Source organism: Cynocephalus volans, chromosome 1 (assembly GCF_027409185.1).
Source record: "Cynocephalus volans isolate mCynVol1 chromosome 1, mCynVol1.pri, whole genome shotgun sequence".
Lineage (NCBI taxonomy): Eukaryota > Metazoa > Chordata > Mammalia > Dermoptera > Cynocephalidae > Cynocephalus > Cynocephalus volans.
The window spans coordinates 151496830-151515203 of record NC_084460.1 but is presented as its reverse complement, the minus strand read 5'-3'; the positions used below and the strand labels follow the sequence as shown (position 1 = coordinate 151515203).

The following is an 18374-nucleotide window of genomic DNA, read 5'->3' as shown; positions in this document are numbered from 1 at the left end:
AAAGAATTGCTATTTCAATATTAATTATTCATTCAAAGTAATTCCTTAGAAAAATCGGTTCCCAATTCTAGTTGTGTCTAAACTTGAAAAGGATAACCTTATGATGAAGAATGATAATATCAATTATGATCCAAACATATATATAGAAAGTAAGTCACATTAAACATTACCAGCAGATTCATATTTAAAATGCAAAAAATCACTTATCTAGATTTATATTGCATTACATTTTGCTTCTATTTGCAAGTTTCAAAGTGCATATATGCATTTTTGCATTTGTATGTACACATGTATGTATAAATTGATCCTGCCTTTTGCAAACTAAGAATCTCTTCTTAAATTAATGTATGTTTTAAGCAAGTTATCCAGAAAAAGGAACTTAAAGAACTGTATAGCTTAATAATTTGGAATTTACTCTTGAATAAGAGAACAGTATTGTATATAATATTTCTTGGGTGCTAAATGTATGCTTAAGCATGGATGATTGGGCCACTGAAAACTATCTTTTTTTAGTAATATATCTATCTTAGTAATACGTTAAAGTTTCTACCCATCTAATTGATGGTGATTATGTTTGCATATATATATGTGATCTATGTAGCTTATGACCTATATGAATGCTATGTCTTTAATAATATCATAAAAGTAAAAGACTGGACAGTACAAGTTACTTAGTAAGCATTCTGGGTCAAAAATAAAATTTGGTCTAATTGTTTCCATTTTTGTTATATAAAATAAGTTAGATAAATATTGCCAGCAGATTTACATTCAAAATGCAAAAAAACCCCAACCAAACTAAAAAAACTCACTATTCTATTCTAGGTTAATATCACATTATAGTTTGCTTCTACTTACAAGTTTCAAAGTCATCCATTCTTATAAGTTAAATAAATAGGTTCTTTGGGATATAATTTCCAGAATTGAAAAGCTCAATATATTAAACTGTTTTATTAATAATAAATCAGATTCTAACCAATTAGGCGCAAAGTGATCTTTTTTTATAGGATCCCAGATGGTTTAATGGATTATGAGATTTCAAATATAGATTACATTTTTAAATTAGGCAGCACCCTTTGTGTTTGTAGCCATTGTTAACGATACACCCCTTCATTTAACAAAGACTGCATGCCAACTACAAGCAAACACTTTTCCAAGCACTGGAGAAACAGCAAACAAGCCAGATAACTTCCTTGCCCTGCTGCAGCTTACACACTAATAGTTTGGGAAGAATCTATAAAGCGTATGTTCTATAGCTAAACATCAAAAAGCTAATGTCTGGGAAGGATAAAAAGATCGTAAGTTAATGTTTCTAGAGATCTCTTTTGAAACACTTCTTTGAGCTCTGTATCCTAAATATTAGCTTCAAAGGTGTCAGTTTTGATTGAGGTTTATTCCTAAATGCAATAATAAAATTCAAGGACACCTCTGGCTCTTAAGTTCATAACTTTTCGTTTAAACAAATTATTAGAGCTCCTAGTAAGCAGGACACTAGTTAATGTATTTTTCTAATTGGATCTTCCCTGGTTATATTCTTTAAATATGTGCCATTTCCAACTGAACTATTAAAAAGCTTATAAACAGCCTTGGAAAAAGAGCTGTTAAACTAAAAGACCTGAATGCACACTCATGTCTGTGTGCGTGGAAAGAGAGAAAGGGAGAGACTGACTTGTAGTTTTATTCCCATTAGTATCTTTGGCTTAAAATGTGCAATGTGGCTTCTGACAATAATTATTTTAAAGAAAATAATTCATCGATATACTTAAATTGCATTCTTTAAAAAAAAAAAGTAGAAAAGAAAAGCTTCTACAAGAGTTATTGGTATAAAATGGTTGTTGAAGCCAACCAAGTAACTAATATGTATTTTTGTTGGACAAGAGAAAGGAATGAAAAACAGAAAAATTGGCTATAACAGAATAGGAAATCTTATCTGCACTCAAGATGCTCCTTAGAAATAGAAAATAAACTCTGACTCAGACTTGTTTTCACCCGTTTTTCTCTCTGCCTTCGGTTGCAAAACCAAACTCTTACTACTTCTTTCTCAAGATTCAGTTCTTCAGCCATCCGCATGATCTCTTGAGAGGAAGGTTTATTTTGCTCTCCAAAGTGTCTCTCCAGAGCGTCTTTAGCAGCAATACTGGGGGGAGGAGAAAAAGGTGAGGGAGGGGAGAAGGGGGGATAAGATTGTGTGTTTTTTTAGTGAAATGTTTGGCAGATAAAAATTAGGTTGAATGTTTTAAATATTAACATAAAAAGTAGACTTAAATACTTTCAACACACTTCCAAGTTCCAACAAAGACAAAAACACAATTTGTTAAACATTTAGACGCTTGTCACATGCAAGGAAACATTACCAGAGTCAAAGGAAGAAACGAGTAGGGGAACCCAGGCTTTCTACGTTTATCCCACTTCGTGCCACAAGAGGGCACCAATTTCCTAAAAAGGAAATGAGCACTTCCCTAGGAGTTTTTAAATATCTCCCCCCAAATCATTTAGGTTACTTGCAGTAGGTGAAATGTCTAGTGAACAAACAACTAACCCACGAAATCAAACCTTCCTTTTAGCATTTTCTATGTGTGCCTCACAGAAACTACAAAAAGATCAATGAAAAATCTTTCTGGGTTGAAATGCAAGAGGTCATGTTGGACTTTAAGAGGCTGAAACACTAATTACTAGTTTTTTGTTTGTTTGTTTTTTAAATATCATAGATAGCATATTGCCAGAACAAGAGTTTATACCTAAAAGAACAGCAGATATGGCAACTCTCTTCGAAGTGATTGCTTGGTTTCCGTTTTTTCAAAACTCCCAAAGCAGAAGTGTTTTTGAATCAAACAATACATATTTTTCCATTAAATGTTAAAAGTATTAGCTCTCTGATTCTCAAAATTCAGCTGTTAAATTATGCTTTTATAAACTATCTTGTGACTTCAGTTTACTCAGTTCACCTATATTATGCTAAAGGTTCATTCCGTTTGTAAAATATCTTTTTCTTCCTCTAGTAAATTTTAATATCTCAAAAGAATACCTTATAGTTGTTCTTCGCTTCCTTTTCCTTTCATTTGCTCCCACTTTTTCATTGTACAAAGCTACCATAAAGAAAAGAGGGATAATTACAAACACAAAGATTTTTTAAAAAAACTATCAGATTTGAGTTTCAAATTTTCCCTATAAAAATGCAAAATAAAAAAGCTGCACATTTTTGTCTCAAGTTTTTGTAGTGTAAGTCATTTTATTTTACAGGCTCTAGAGAAAAAAGTTAATGCAGAAATAAATATTAACCTTTCAAAGACAATTTTCTACAAATAATATCCTCTCTTCACTTTTGTTGGAACACTCGCTGTCAATGCTCTCAAACCTTGCCCTTTATCCAGCCTTAACATTAGGACAAATAGATAATTTTATCACATTAAATTGCTCATGTAGCAATTGCTTATGTTATTTACTTGGAAGACTGGTATAGACCAAATGCCCTGTGTACAAAAATGTTAGATTATAAAAGTGATTCATGTATAGTTATTCTACTATAGCACAGAGGCAAAATATTTGGATGTGTTAAAAAATAATTTACCACTTCGTGCTGATGCCACATTATCTAGAAACCTCTCCTTATATAGCTTATTCTCTCCTTCTCAGTAAATTTATTTCTACACTTGCATTGGCTTTCCGTGTGTGTGTGTGTGTGTATGTGTGTGTGTGTGAGAGAGAGAGAGAGAGAGAAAGAGAGAGATAACAAGGTGCTTATTGTTTACCTAAAAGAGAAAAGAGGGGAAAAATCTCCCTCAAACCTATCAGTTTAGCATGAACCTTACCAATTGAAACCATGCTTTTTAGGTTAAAACACAGAACAGCCTTCAGAGATAGAGCTCTAGTACCTCCCACTTGCTCTGCTTCCTCTAGCCATTTGGATAATATTGCTTTTAGTTTGCACGCATTTTTAAAGCTGAGCTGCAGGTTTTCAAATCGGCAGATAGTTGTTTGACTGAATTCAGAGCCGTGCACAGCTGCCAGGGCCTCCCCGACATTTGTCTGGGTGTATCCTGTGAAAGGACAATAAAGACTGTCAGCTCCCATTTTTCAAGAAATATTCATTTGGGTTCATTCTCACACAATCTCCATATTCTCCCTTGCCAATCATTAAATACTTTTTAAAAAATTATACTTCTTTGGCCATTTTGAATTATTTAGTAAATTTAAATGTAGAATTGTTCAGTACTTCAAAGAATATTTCTTCTAGTTAACAAATTACTTATTTCTAGAAGTCAAAAGAATTCAACAGGAACATCTGCCTTTCCTAATATTCAGCCAGGTTGGATAGGTATGTCATAAACACTTTATAAGACACTTTAAAATACTTTCTTTTTTATCTTTATTATTAAATATCTGATAATATATGCTCAAAATCTTTAATATGTTAACTATAATGCATAAATATATGGTAATATGTCAAAAATCTTTTTATTTCAACAGTAAGAGTGTGAAAAATTCTACTATATTGTTGAAGGGTTCTAAATAAAATTAATATTATGCTTACTTTCCCTAAAAACCTGTTTATTATGAGTCTACGACAGCAAAAAATTTTATGTATACCTTTGAGCATATTTATTATATTATTTGGTAATGCTTCTGTCTCCAGGCAAAAGATTCTTATTGATTGTCCCAAACATTTTTAGAGTACAAGCTGAAATAAACCATCAACACATAATTTGAAACATTCAGAGAAATGTAAATAGAAAACTGAAAATAAAATGTTATAAAGATGCCTATTGCTGTGTTTATTATTATTTCAGGGCCTAAGGCTATATACCTGTGTGTTTAAAATGATTACATATGATGCCCATCAGTAAATATCATTGTAAAATTACTTATGGTTCATTCCACAAATGCAGAGCTTCAAACTATCATTTCAATCCATTTAAAAAAAGATACACTACTTCATGAATTTGAATCAAAGTTAATTGTTATGGCTATTTTATGTTAAAAACACTTTTTAATAGAAAATGAACAAATGCTCTGAACAGTTTACAGAAAAGGAATCACAAATGACTGTCAAGTACCTAAAAGAATATTCCCCACTCATAAAAAGAGAAATTTAAAATGAAACTTTAAGATGCCACTTTGACCTATCTGATTTGCAAAGATACTAAAGATTAATAGCATATATGTTATTTCAACCACCATTTCTTTATACTATGTTCCAGTCACTGTTCTAGGTTCTGCGGACATACCATTAAGGAGAAAACAAAAATAAACAAACAAAAAACCAATCTAAAACTCATGCCTTCATGGAGTTTATATTCTGAGGTTGGCAAAAGAGACACTCATGGTGGTAGCAAAATTTGATGCAACTTCTATAGAAATCAGTTTGACAATATCTGTCAAAATTATAAATACATATACTCTAATCAAGCAATTGTGCTTCTAATATTTTTTCCTACATATATATTTACATAGGTCCAAAATGACATTTGTAAGATTAATAATTGTGGCATTGTTTTTAGCAGCAAAAGATTAGAAACCCCCTAAATTCCATCAGTAGAGGACTGGTTAAATAAACTGAGTATATTCATAAAGTGAAGTCTGACCAATCCATAAAAGAAAAGGAGTTCTAGAAAAACCAGTACTGAAAGCTCTCTAAAATACATCTGTATGAAGGAATAGATGCATTTGCTTAACATGCATAAGATATCTCTGGAAAGGCACAGGAAACTAACAACACTGATAAACAAGACACGACACTTACACTGTTTCATACTTTTCAATCATATGAATATATTATATATTCAAAAGTTCCGATAAAATACAGATTAAAATGGGTACTTCAAAACTAATCTTGAGGTGGATAAGTTGGAAAAGAGTACATAAAAATGTATTTATTTGGGCTATTAGGAATTTACTCCTTGTAAATAAAGGTTTTTGTGGAATTTTCATAATCGGACTAACTTAAGTCCGCAGTAGAGATGTAAAATGAGAACTGTCAGACTTCTGAGCAGTGTGAGATTTAACAGCAACAGAGCGCGGATGTGCAGATCAAATGATGTGTTTCATTGCTCTTAACAAGCGCATACCTAACTTAATTCTTCTCACTTTAAATTCATTGGCGAACTTCTCAAGTTCTCGGATTTCGGGAGAATCCATGTCTATTGGCTCTTCAACCAATTTACTTTTCCGCCTGAGTTCCTGCTTGAAATCAGCGGTGGGGTCCTCTGCAAGGAGGGGCTGGTGTATGGGGGGAAAGCCATGACTCAAGGTGTGGTCAGGAAACTTATAAAGACAAGGAGTTAAACTACCTGTGAGTAAACAAAGAAAGAAAAGGAGAGGACCATTTGTAATTAACCCTTATTTCTACACAAGGAAAGGTTTTGCCCGTTAGAGTCCATTACTCTGCTTTAGACAGTATCAAGTCCTAAAGATGACCTTACACTCAGTCTTCCCAAATAGGAGTCAGAGTGGCTTAGTAGAAATGGGTTTATTTATCTTCCACCTGCTCCGGAGCAGCAAAAACAAAGATAATGTTAAAGTAAAGAACCAGGGGATTGCAGGTAATCAAAATAGAAATAAGCAAATTCTCTCTGAAGTGTAAGTTTTCCATCATTTTTTCGATAAAAAGACGTCTATTCCTGGGAATCTGAGGTTCAACTCTAACTAAAATATTCGCATCGATCTCTATTTTCTTAATTCGTTGAACAATTAACCTGTGATGTTTGTTATAATCGAGGCGCTAAGTGCTATGGGCACCAAGTGATTGAGAAATTGATCTTACAGTATTAAAAAAAGTCCCACTGTTGTGTCAGAAAATGCTTAATTTCAATGGGAAAAATTGTCTTTTTTTTTTAATTTAATGAAGGCAGATAAAAAGAGAGTTGTGAGAACATAAAATACATTTATATGATTAAACAGATTTGAAGAGCAAATACACTAACAAAAGGTAACTAAGAGTTCTACTAAAAGGTCAGCAACATTTCTTGAAAAGTATACAACATAATGGAATCACTTCCTGATTATTATTTAAGAAGAAGCAGAGGAAGGGTGCAATTCTAGATGTTTTCGGCAATTGCCCATCAGTAACAAAGAATTGAATCTATTGAGTGGGTTAAACGATAAATCACACTCAAAAATTTCTGACATTTAAAAAAAACAATTGCTTCCAGATTTCACTCTTCATTAGGAAAGAAGAGTCTATCTCAGGTGGGGAGCACAGGTGACAGGATGGTAGATAAGCCAAATTCCAACACATTTTGTTTGTTTTCTTTGTTGATATATTAACAATTTTTATGGGTAAGGATTTCACTTCAATTTATATTAGACGACATGTATAATCAAGACACTTTGATATAAAAATATTGAGTAATTAATCATTTTTCTTATGAGTATAAATATATATTTTAAAATAAATGATTATAAAATATATGCAATAATTATTCTTGGAAATTTACTGAAAAAACACATCAAGAGTTCATGCTACCTATAATTTTTCCGTAAATTCATCACACATCAAAGACATGAGTAATGATGTATTTTGCCATAGTATATAAATTTTACATTAGTATATCAATATGTAATGAGCAAAGAACAGTGTAAGTCAGCACATTGTTGGCTTATATTATTTAGAAAATAGAACTATAAAGTTCTACCTAATAGAACATGTTATTTTTCGGGAGCAAAGTAAACATACAAGTATATTAAAAAATAGCAAAATAAATTTGGCTGCTTCACAGGTGGAAAAAGATTTGAAAGAAACTACTTTTGTCTTGAAAAATTCATGCTACTTTTACAAACAAAAATTATCCAGTTTTACTTTTTTAAAAGTCATTTCACTATCTACTTTATACTTTAGTGCGATACATACATTAGCTGAGAGAAAAATTTATAAAACAATTGTATCAACTTTTAACTTTTTATATAGCTCCTTTTGGAAAATGTTCATTGCTTCTGGGGTTTAATTTTAGCTTCCTATTATTAGGTATAGATTTCTTTGAATTGAAGTGAAATAGTAATAGATATAAAAAGAAAACTGATTACATTTATTTTAGCATCTGTTTAATATTTATCTAAAGACTTGTCTTTTGCTTATGTTTTCAGAGTTATTCTAACATAAGTGAAAAAAACTTCACTTCTTTTATTATTCAGATATATCAGATATCACTTAATACACTTAATGATGAAATACCCTGAGAAATAGTAAATACAGAGGAAAAAACCAGGCTACTGTTTGATTTTGCACATTGAATATATTTTAAGACACTTTAGATAATTCATTTAACCTGCATCAAATTATTTTGTTTTAAATAAATAACTTGTTGCATATCTTTTACATAGACATACCTTAAGGACGAATTTGTTAACAATGTTGATCACTACTTTCAATTTTTCTTGCTGATCATAATCATGTACTGCTACAAATCTTTCTATGTGACACTTGTGCTATGTACATTTTACATTTATCATCTTCCTCATCCTTATTCTTATATAAACAAATGAATTAGGAAGAATATGTATTGTTCCCCACAATTTGCGATTTAGAAAATGTAAGTAGAAAGAAATTAAATAAATTTCCACTGGTGCTGCAATGAATTAACTATGCATTTGAAACTAGGACTTCAGGTTCAATAAATGTTGCAATAACACACATCAGAATAATTGCCTCGTTCATTCTCCAGGCTGTCTGTATGGGGGTGAATTAAATAACTTTCCAGATTTTTCCTGTGTTTAAACACATTTGGCTACATTAAAAAGATATTTTCAGACAAAAATATTATGATTATCTTTAAAAGTATTAGAAGTGTGCCATCCCTGTTGCTAGAACATTTTAGAGATAATTTACATATTATAAATACTCTCAGAAAGTGGACAGTTAGAAAATAAATTTGAATAGAGTCTGTGAAAAGTATACAGGAAATACCATGCTCCAAGGTTCGGCATCAAGAGCAAGAATGCACTGATGTGCAATACATTTGTAGTTTTCATTACATGAAAGTATTTACAATTATTTGCAGGGTCATAGTTTTCCTGTAACTAAACTTACACAGAAATTCAACATAGCAGTTAAAAGCACAACCAAACAAACTTTTATTTCTATCATTTGATCCTATATTTGAGAGAGAGTGGGGACTGATTTGTATGGTATACATGGCAAGATATTTTTCAAATCTTTTTAAAGCCTGAATTGCTGAAAAAGAAAAAAAAAATAGAAAGAAGATAAAAGATGTGGTGAGTCAAGTGCAGCAGAGATCTTGTAAACATTTTCCAAAGCATTCATAAAGCAAAATGGTCTCTAGGTGTAGACAAGCATACACTTAAATAGCTTGAAAGTGTTTTCACAGTCTGTACAGTCCCAAATATGTTATCATATTGCAGATTAATCTACCACAACCTTTCCGAATTGCTCTGTATGTGTTTCTGTGTGGTGGAGGTGACAGAAGAAAAGAGGAAAATCTTCTAAAGCAGGCAATGGGGGGCAGAGGTAGTGCTCGCCTTGCAAGGCGCTGACTCAATGTACCGTGGCATGGAGCAAATTGCTCTTGTGCGCATGTGGCTAGCTGACATCTCGGGTTACATGCTTAATGCCTTAAAAAAACAAACAGGAGAAGCAGAGAGACACAGTAAAATACACCACCCTGCTGTAAACACTCACAGGAACATGGATTTGAATGTTCCCATTTATTCCCCCATTTTTTCCCACACATGACAACTTGAAGCAAACCATAAATTTTAATTCTGATCTTTTCACTTTTGTGCACTGGTAAATCCTATCCATGTACAACAGGAGTCCACTGCCTGTTTTTGCAAATTAAGCTTAACTGGAACACAGCCATGCCAATTAATCCCACAGTCATCCCCTATGACTGCTTTCCTGCTACAATGACAGAGTTGAATAGTTGCAACAGAGACTAGAAAGTGTATGTTATTTACTTTCTGGTACTTTATAGGGAAAGGTTGCCAACCCCTAGTCTAGAAGGAAAAATTCATCATGTTACTGCTACTGAAAAACCTTTTATGATTCAGAGGCAAAAGATCTTCAGAATCACTCCTTCCCTCAGAGTTGATACAACCAGAACAATTTAGGACAAAATAAATCAAAGAGAAAGGAAAAAGGAAAAAAGGAAAAACGAAAAAGGAAGGAAGGAAGGAAGGAAGGAAGGAAGGAAGGAAGGAAGGAAGGAAGGAAGGAAGGAAGGAAGGAAGGGAGGGAGGGAGGGAGGGAGGGAGGGAGGGAGGGAGGAAAAAAAAGATAGAAGAGATGTGTTCCGAGTAGACTATTTTTCCATGTCAGCTGTCAAGTAGTAGACTATTTTTCCATGTCTGCAGCCTTTCCATTAGTACAGGTGGAGAGAGCATTTTCAGCCTCAAAAATCTTTTCTCTAATAATCTTTTCTCAAAAATCTCTCCTCATCAAAAAGAATGGATGTTCATCATCTTGGTTAATTCCCAAACCTCAGCTTTATTTTTGTTTTCCTCTTAAAATGAATTTTTAAAATGAGTACTCTCACACCACTTCTTGGTTTGGCCATTGTCATCTAACCATGCTGGGCTGAACATTCATGATCATGAGACAGATAGGCTCAGTTTCTGCAGGACAGTGGAAAAGGGGAACAGCCCATTGAGCCTATTTCCTAAATTTCACCCTGCTTTAGAAGCTGGAGCACAGAAACAATCTCAGATACCCAAGAGTCAGAGTTTGGAGGACTTTCTATTGACATTTTGTTTTGTTCTGTGTTTATCTAGAAGAGATTTTGAATAGCATTTGTTATTCTCTGTTTCCTGTTATAGGTACTGTAGGCTGCTGAATTCTAAATTCTCAGGAGGGAAGGAACAGGAGAAGGAATTTAGTTGCAAGTGTATCTGAAGAGATCACAGGAAAAGGCAGGTTGAGTGTGCAGAAATTTGCTACAATTCAGCCCCAGTAGAGTTGCAGTATACACCACAACTTAGATGTGAAGCGATTAAAACTCAGAGGTGTTAAGTGACCTGAACAAGGTTAGTAATTAGTTAATGATGTGGCTAATTCATTATACCCAACTAGTCATTCTGTTTAGTTTGCCTCATACCTGTACTATGAGGTACAGTAGATTCATCTGATGATTAAAGTTCTCTCTAACAACCTGACAAAATACTAGCTGTAGCTCTTCCCTTCCTGTGGGTTATTAATTTAATGAGATTCTCAAGCTCAATGTAAGCTTCAGAGCAGGGTAATAAAATAACCATATTAAAATAAAGTAATTTCACATCCTTTGAAACGTAGTTCTTTCTGTAGCTTCATTTTCATATGGAACATGACATTGAACTTGTTTTTGTTGTTGATAAGATGCTTCTGTGGACTGTGTGGAAGTGGCTGATATGATTAATGCCTTGAAACTTCTTGGAAAATTCAAATGACATAGCCAGATTTCTATTGTGTATTTTATACCTTTTTTCTCTCATTTCTGAATTCTTGTATTTTATAACTCAATTTGTGCATCTTCTCTGGGGATGAAGGCAGGAGAGTTCAGTTCCATAAGATTAAATCTGCCACGAAGCAAATGCTAATACTAGATATGTGTAAAATGTAGACATTCTGGCAAATTATAAAGCATATCACATTTTAATGATGTTCCTCAAAAATATTCAAATATCTCTATGCTTGCCATGGTGTTTTTCTTTCAGTGACAAAATCTATTTCATTTTAAGACTACAGTGACACCTTCAAATCTTCGTATAACCATTTTGCTCTGATGTCACTAAACCAGGCTTTGAATCATTTTAAAAGGCTTTCCCAGGGGCCTTTCATTTTTAAATGTGATGAGGAAGAGTTTACTGGAAGAAGGTTTGCCGAGTGCCTGCTTGAGGGGCCTTGTATCAGCAAATACTGAACTACCTGTTTGGCTCTCAGTGTAAACATGGACCTGTTGGCTTTGTCCTGGAAGCAAGAAGATAATTAGGATTCTGAGGCCAACTGCAAACTCACTAGGCAGAATTCATCTTGAGGTATTTGGGCGAAAAATTATTGGTCTCTGGTCTGTGACTGGTTTTATCTTTGTGTTAACCTCAATTAGTTATCAGGGACTGCCTCTGTGCTGGGTTTTGAGAGAAATTAAAGGTGTACCTTGGTTCCTGGAAATCACTTTGAATGAACTGTAAGGCCTTTCTTCCAAGAGATAGCAGCATGCCGCCATATACATCATTTCCTGTCTACATGCTGCCATATACATCATTTCCTGTTTTAAAGGCCACAGACGGCATTCCACCTGCACCTCCAGTAGCTAAATGCATATATTATACTATCTTAAAATGAAATTAGCTCATCATCCAGGAGGGCTGTTCTCATTAACTATGAATACTGATTAACTAAGCATATAGACCATAATTGATCAATTTTTGGAGAAGAAGAAAAAAATGCAGGTTTCCTTACTTCTTAATTATTAAAAAGACATCAGGATTTACAAGTAATCATTAAGAACATCAATCTTCATTTGATCATAAATGTGAGGATACTACTTTGTTCAGAATACTGCTAATAAAGTGAAAAAGAAGCCAATATTTTTCTGGAATATTATTTTATTCTAAGGTTTTAATATTTTATTTAGTGAGGAATTTTGAGAAATTAAAGATTAGTAAGCTAAATTATTTGTTCTATTTTATTTAAAAATTATACGCATAAATCTTTTTTGTTTGTTTTATTGCTCATCTGGATGATAACAAAACACCATCAGTTAGAAAAGATTTCCCTAATATATGATTACTTTATCCAAAGTTTCTCTCTCAGTATCTCACACACACACTCCCCCTTATGTTCTGTCACATAGTCTTGGTTTCTTTTCACTGATGAGTTCTTTCTGCTGCAGTAATCAGTATAAAAGATCTAAGCATTTCTTTAAAAACAAACCCAACAAGTAGGAAATCTGTGGACAACACAATGTGAATTTTATTAAATCATTAAAATCTTTTATCTGGTAATGCCCTGAAATTAAGCAATGAATTTTGTGAAGGGTGGATCTCATAGGCCAGTTTTTCTCATTCCTTAAAAACCATGCTTCAATTCTTTCTCATAAGAATCAGAAAATAGGTAGTTTTACATTATATAGTGATGCATTACTTCTCCAGAAAAGAAAAGTATTTCATTTTCAGTTAAAACTCATAAGCAATTCAGAAAGGGCTGCCAAAGCCTTAAACACCTGTCACTAAAGCCCCTGCAGATAACTCTTAGCCTTCAATCAGTGTCTTATTTATCTTTATGAACCAAACGTCCAGAAGAAATACTGAGATGAGGGAGATGTTCTATGAATTTTTACTATCTGATATGGTAGCTACTAGCCACATGAAGTTGTTGAGCACTTGAAATGTAGCTAAAGCAACTGAGGAACTGAATTTTAAATTTTATTTCAATTAATTTACATTTAAATTTAAATAGCCATATGAGGCTAGTAGCTGCTGTATTCCTCCTGAAGGCAAGCCTGCCAATCGGATGAACAAGTGACAACCAGCAGTTTGACAGAAGTGAATCTGAATAAAAAACATACAAAATAAACGCAAGAGTTAGGAAGCCCAGCAGCTCGGGGTTGCATAAAATAGGGCAATCAGGTATAATTCCCATGGTTTCTAAGGGCATCACAGATCAGGGAACATCTCAATAAGTGATGGTTTTTACCAGTCATTTCCAAGGTTAAGAGATCGCAATTCATGTCACACTCTGGTCATGATTCTCTCAGGCCCAAGAAATCCATCTAAGTGTCCCAAAATTCAATAGCATTTGTAAAGACATATTTTCTTACCTGCCATCACTCCATAGGTTGATGGCTGGTTTCCATAATGACAGGAAGGAACAGAATAATGAAGTCCCGTTGCTGTATTTCCCAACGTTGCCACCGAGAAATGTGTGCACAGACATTTAGGAGTTTGGATCAAAGACAAAACAGACGGGACTGGTAAGAAAATTCATGAGGATTCAAGACACATTCATTTTATTTCAAAAATAAACATTTATGCGATTCTTAAAGATATACACCAACAATTTTTTCTCATTTGGGGGAAGGTCTCTGATGAGTAGGTTAAAACTAGGAGTCCAAGTTTGTTTCAAGTAATAAGATCATAAATCATCAAAGTAGACTGTAACCTTCATTAATTATCCTGTGCTCTGTGCTACAACTATGAGTGCCCCATGAAGGAGTGACTAACCAGTGTGAATCTTGGCTACAGAATTCTTGGAGTTACAGAATTCTTGTAGGTGCCATCCAGTGTAGACATTGCAACAAACTAACTAGAGGAATGGTCTCTTACAATTCTTGTGTAGCATGGTATTATAAGGAGGTCTTTCTCTGGAAGAATGAATACAGAAATTGACTCTTGAATGGTCTATACTTTTGTTTATTTTCCTAACAAATTTCTCTTATCATATCAAAGAGAAAATGGCAGAGAAACCATCCTTGTATTGAATACAATCATAAAAATCCCACTACATTTCAGGCTATTATGAAAAACCTGTGACAACGTTTGATGTATTTATGTCAATGTTGAAACCATGAGGTTGTAGGTTTTCTTCATGGGCACAATCAATTCAACCATTCTAATGATAAAGCCAGTTAGAAAATAATTTCATTGACTGTTGAGTGATTTGATATCTATAAAGCTGTATATAAACACAACTTTGTTCATAAATAGTCATAGGCTTCATGTAATCAATGTATATTTAGAAAGCACATTTGAATTACTAAACCAAGTTGACTAAGAGTATGAACTCCTGACAATAAAAATACTAGTCAATATTTCCTTATGTATTTTCCCAATTTTCTTCACATCCCAAATAAGGTGGTGGATTTTCATAAATATGTATAATCATTCTTCTTGAATAAATGAGATATTGTAAAGTATAGAATTAGGATCCTTTGAAAATACTGAGAGAGAGTCTAGTGATTAAAGATGAGGTCTTCATAAAGTAAAATATATATTTTTCTAAATAAACAATAATTTTAATTTTTACATATCTTCATAAATTTTCATTCTATAACTGACATGTAGAAAGAACTGAAGTAATTCTGAAATATAAAGATTTCATAAATATAAAATCTTACCATGAATTCCAAAATTAAACAAATGAACATTAAACACACTTAATATCCAAGTTCTCTCATTAAAACCAGTACTTCTCATTTTTTACTTAGACAATTAGGAGTAAATGATTATAATTTCATGGAAAATTATAAATAAATGCTATTGTTATTTAAAACATATTTTATTCATTTTTACTAATTATAATTTTTTTTACTTCAAAGGTTTAGATAATTTTTGTTTCTCTGATTTTAAAAAGTTGGATAAAGGATAGGCTAATTTACTAAATGCATTGCTATTTATTTTTAGGTAAAGAAATAGTATTTTGAGCCTAAAATTAGATCATTTTACTAGACCATTACTTCAGATATAAATTTTATTTTCACATTGACCAAATTCTCTTCACACACATTAGATTAAAGAAACAATCTACAGAAAGATCTATTATTTGAAATACATGATTAATTATGTGGGTATTTTTAGATTTATTTATAGCACATATTTTTGATAAAAACATTTTATTATATTTTCTAAAAGGTAAGTTTGAGGATACTTCTAGTATCACCACTTTAATTAAATTATGGAAATCTTTGGTAGATTAAAAAACAAAAACAAAAACAAAAACAAAAAAACTCTACATCAAATGACTTTACCTAATTCCAAATATCTAATCTCTAGACTCATAAAATTTTGATGAGGATTGATGTCAAACTGATATATATGTTTGGAACTGCCTAACTGTAATAAAGAATAAAGCTTAAATCTTTTGAATCAGAATATAAATGTATTAACTCAAAATTTGATTTCTAAATGCATAAAATTTTATTTTATTCCTAAATGTGAGGCAGATTGCATTTAAAACAAAAGAAAAGTGAACAGTATATTGCCATTTAATGGAAGAAATTTAGTCAATATTAGTCTTTGCCCATTTATAAATCAACTTAAAAACACTTTGTTATTGCATAGTTGAAAAATAAAAGCATCATTAGGAAAACATATAATTAGTTGATTTCATTGAGACAGTATTTTTGAATTCTCAAGTTTAATTTTTATTTAAGAAAGTTATTTGAAAAAAATACTAAAAGTTAGTTAGATGTTGAAGTCTCTTCAGAACTCAATCTTGAGAAAACTGAACTCACTTCATGGGCTCTAAATGTTGCATTACTTACAGCTTTAATTTTTGAGTTTTATATTATGCTAAGAATATAATTTTGTTAAAACACATTTAGTTACTTTACTCTTTGAAATCCATTGTTCTTGGTATTGGGAATTATTCAGTTGCATTTACTATAAGGTTTATGGCTGTTTTCAGACACAGTAGCAAATGTAATCTCAAAATCAAATAAATCTTTAAAATAAAGAAATAACACCTCTAAATTATTTTAGAATATTTATTTCATTTTGTTTCTTATCCATAAATGTTTCATTAACATGGTTTTCAGATTTAAAATACCCAAGCTTGCTGTTTTCTTATGTAAAAAAACAGATCTTTATTATTATAATAAAACTAACAAAAATTTAAATGATTACACTCAGTAGTATTTCTTTTAAAAATTCTTAGGCATTTTGGCTTCTTTAATATTCTTAATATTTAGCTTAAAACAATTTAAAGTGAATGGGAAAAAATAAAAGAAGCAAAGAGAGTATTAACTAACAAGATTCAAAGCATCCATTCTGAAATCTTTAGGCCCAGCCATATGTAAACTTTTATAGGAGTCAGTACCTGTAGACATCACATTGGTGGCATGATTGGAGACCGGTAGACACTCGGCAGCACTGTGGTGCATAATCAGAGGCAGGGTTGCAGAAGCATCAGAATTCAGAGGTATAAAGGTATCAGCTGAAGAAAAAGATTGGCAACTCATTCCCACAAGAGTAGAAAATTAAGGAGAACCACTGCTCCCCAAATCAGAGTTGTACTATATTACTATCTCAAAGGGCCTATTCAGTTCTCACTACCTGCATATATACATCAGGAAGGCTCTGAGGCACCAGGAGGGCGTGTGCTAGTATTTATACTGCAAGGAAATCCCTTTATACATGTTAATAGTCTTTTCCCAGGAGTATTGCTTTATCCATCTGAACTGTCTTCCTTTCTCACCCAAACGTAATCCATGCCCACGAAGGAAGCTGGTTCTGGGGTACAGACTGAGGTGAAGAAGAAATCTGAAACTTTATATGGCAACTTCAGTAATTCAGACCTTTCAGAGAGGAATCAAGGACTCCAAAATTGTCCCTCAAAGAAATAATGCTATAATAAATTGAAAAATAATAGGTATCTTTTTGCTGTGAACACATTGCATATTTATAAAAGCAAGATTTCTTTGTCTTTTTTTGATAACTTCTTATAAAATCTGCAAAATGACATGAAACAAGGAAAGTGCATACTACATAATGTTAGAAAGCGGAATATTTAAGCACATAATACTAAATGTGAAGAGGAATTACTTTCACATTGAACAATGCAGTTTTGCAAAACTGCAAACCAATTTAATTTTTACTATATTATAAATGGGAAATGGAAAAATATTGAATAAAATGTAGTAATGTATAGAGAAGATGAATCTGAGTGGTTGTATCTTTCCCTCGATTTCAACGCACTCCTCAAGAACCATCCCTGAGTAAGCTCTTGCTAGATGCTGACAGGATTCTAAGCACTTTTTTGCAGTAGTGTCATGTAAATCTCACACCTTTGTGAGTTATGTACTGTGCTGTCCTCACTAAGCTAGACTGTGTTAGAGGCTGTGATGTTGGCCATTCAATGCAGAGACTGAGGCAACCATGGTAGTACTCGAAGCAAACTTCTCATACAGAACATATTATTGATATTACATGAGAATGAAAAAGATAATATACTACAAACAGTTGATTCAAAGCTAAATATCAGCATCCAGATTTTATGATGATCATAATTTCTGTGTATTAATGAGTGAATGTGATACCATGTATAGAATGCATATGAGGATACTATGGCAAACACAAACAAAAGACAAGCAGGCATAGACATTACTAAAGTAAGTGAGGGCCATACTGCATTAGACACTGAAATTTCGTATTTTGGAATGTTTCACTATAACTTGGAATTGGTTGCTTTGTTAGATTTAATGTTAATACTGACAAGAACACATTTGCAAAAACTTGAATGCTTTGTTAGTAACCAGCTAGTATTTTGTATGAAAACATGTGAAAGGTTGTCCACATCATTAGATATTGCCTGAAAGATATTTATTCTAAAAATAACATATTTTTCCATTCTGAATTCTGTATCCTTGAAGCCCTATTAGTCTTCTCTAATGAGAGAAGATTTCAGTTAATCAAAAGCATTTATTACACTCTTAGAGAATTCTGGTCATTTTTAG

The 18374-nt window shown here is 32.6% G+C and overlaps 1 protein-coding gene across 2 annotated transcripts; it reads right to left on the bottom strand.

Moving 5' to 3' along the window:
* Nucleotides 1-1923: 1923 nt before the first annotated feature.
* On the bottom strand, nucleotides 1924-16880 carry POU1F1 (POU class 1 homeobox 1). 2 transcript variants are annotated; one of them, XM_063113774.1, is made up of 6 exons: nucleotides 16739-16880; nucleotides 13743-13892; nucleotides 6063-6284; nucleotides 3870-4034; nucleotides 3023-3083; nucleotides 1924-2134 (listed from the first exon to the last, which is right to left on the bottom strand). In XM_063113774.1, the coding sequence occupies exons 1-6, from the start codon at nucleotides 16878-16880 to the stop codon at nucleotides 1924-1926; spliced, it is 951 nt and encodes a 316-aa protein (XP_062969844.1). The 2 variants fall into 2 exon arrangements, with proteins under 2 accessions (XP_062969844.1, XP_062969853.1); XM_063113783.1 differs by having other exon boundaries at nucleotides 13743-13814.
* Nucleotides 16881-18374: the final 1494 nt, after the last annotated feature.

What these genes read in the sequence shown, in the direction of transcription:
- POU1F1 (XM_063113774.1), bottom strand. Translation starts at nt 16,880, where the DNA reads ATGAGTTGCCAATCTTTTTCTTCAGCTGATACCTTTATACCTCTGAAT. An exon ending in CACCAATGTGATGTCTACAG is followed by an intron (nt 13,893 to 16,738) that starts GTACTGACTCCT and finishes TTTTCTTACCAG; the next exon opens with TCCCGTCTGTTTTGTCTTTG. An exon ending in AACCTATGGAGTGATGGCAG is followed by an intron (nt 6,285 to 13,742) that starts GTAAGAAAATAT and finishes GTTTACTCACAG; the next exon opens with GTAGTTTAACTCCTTGTCTT.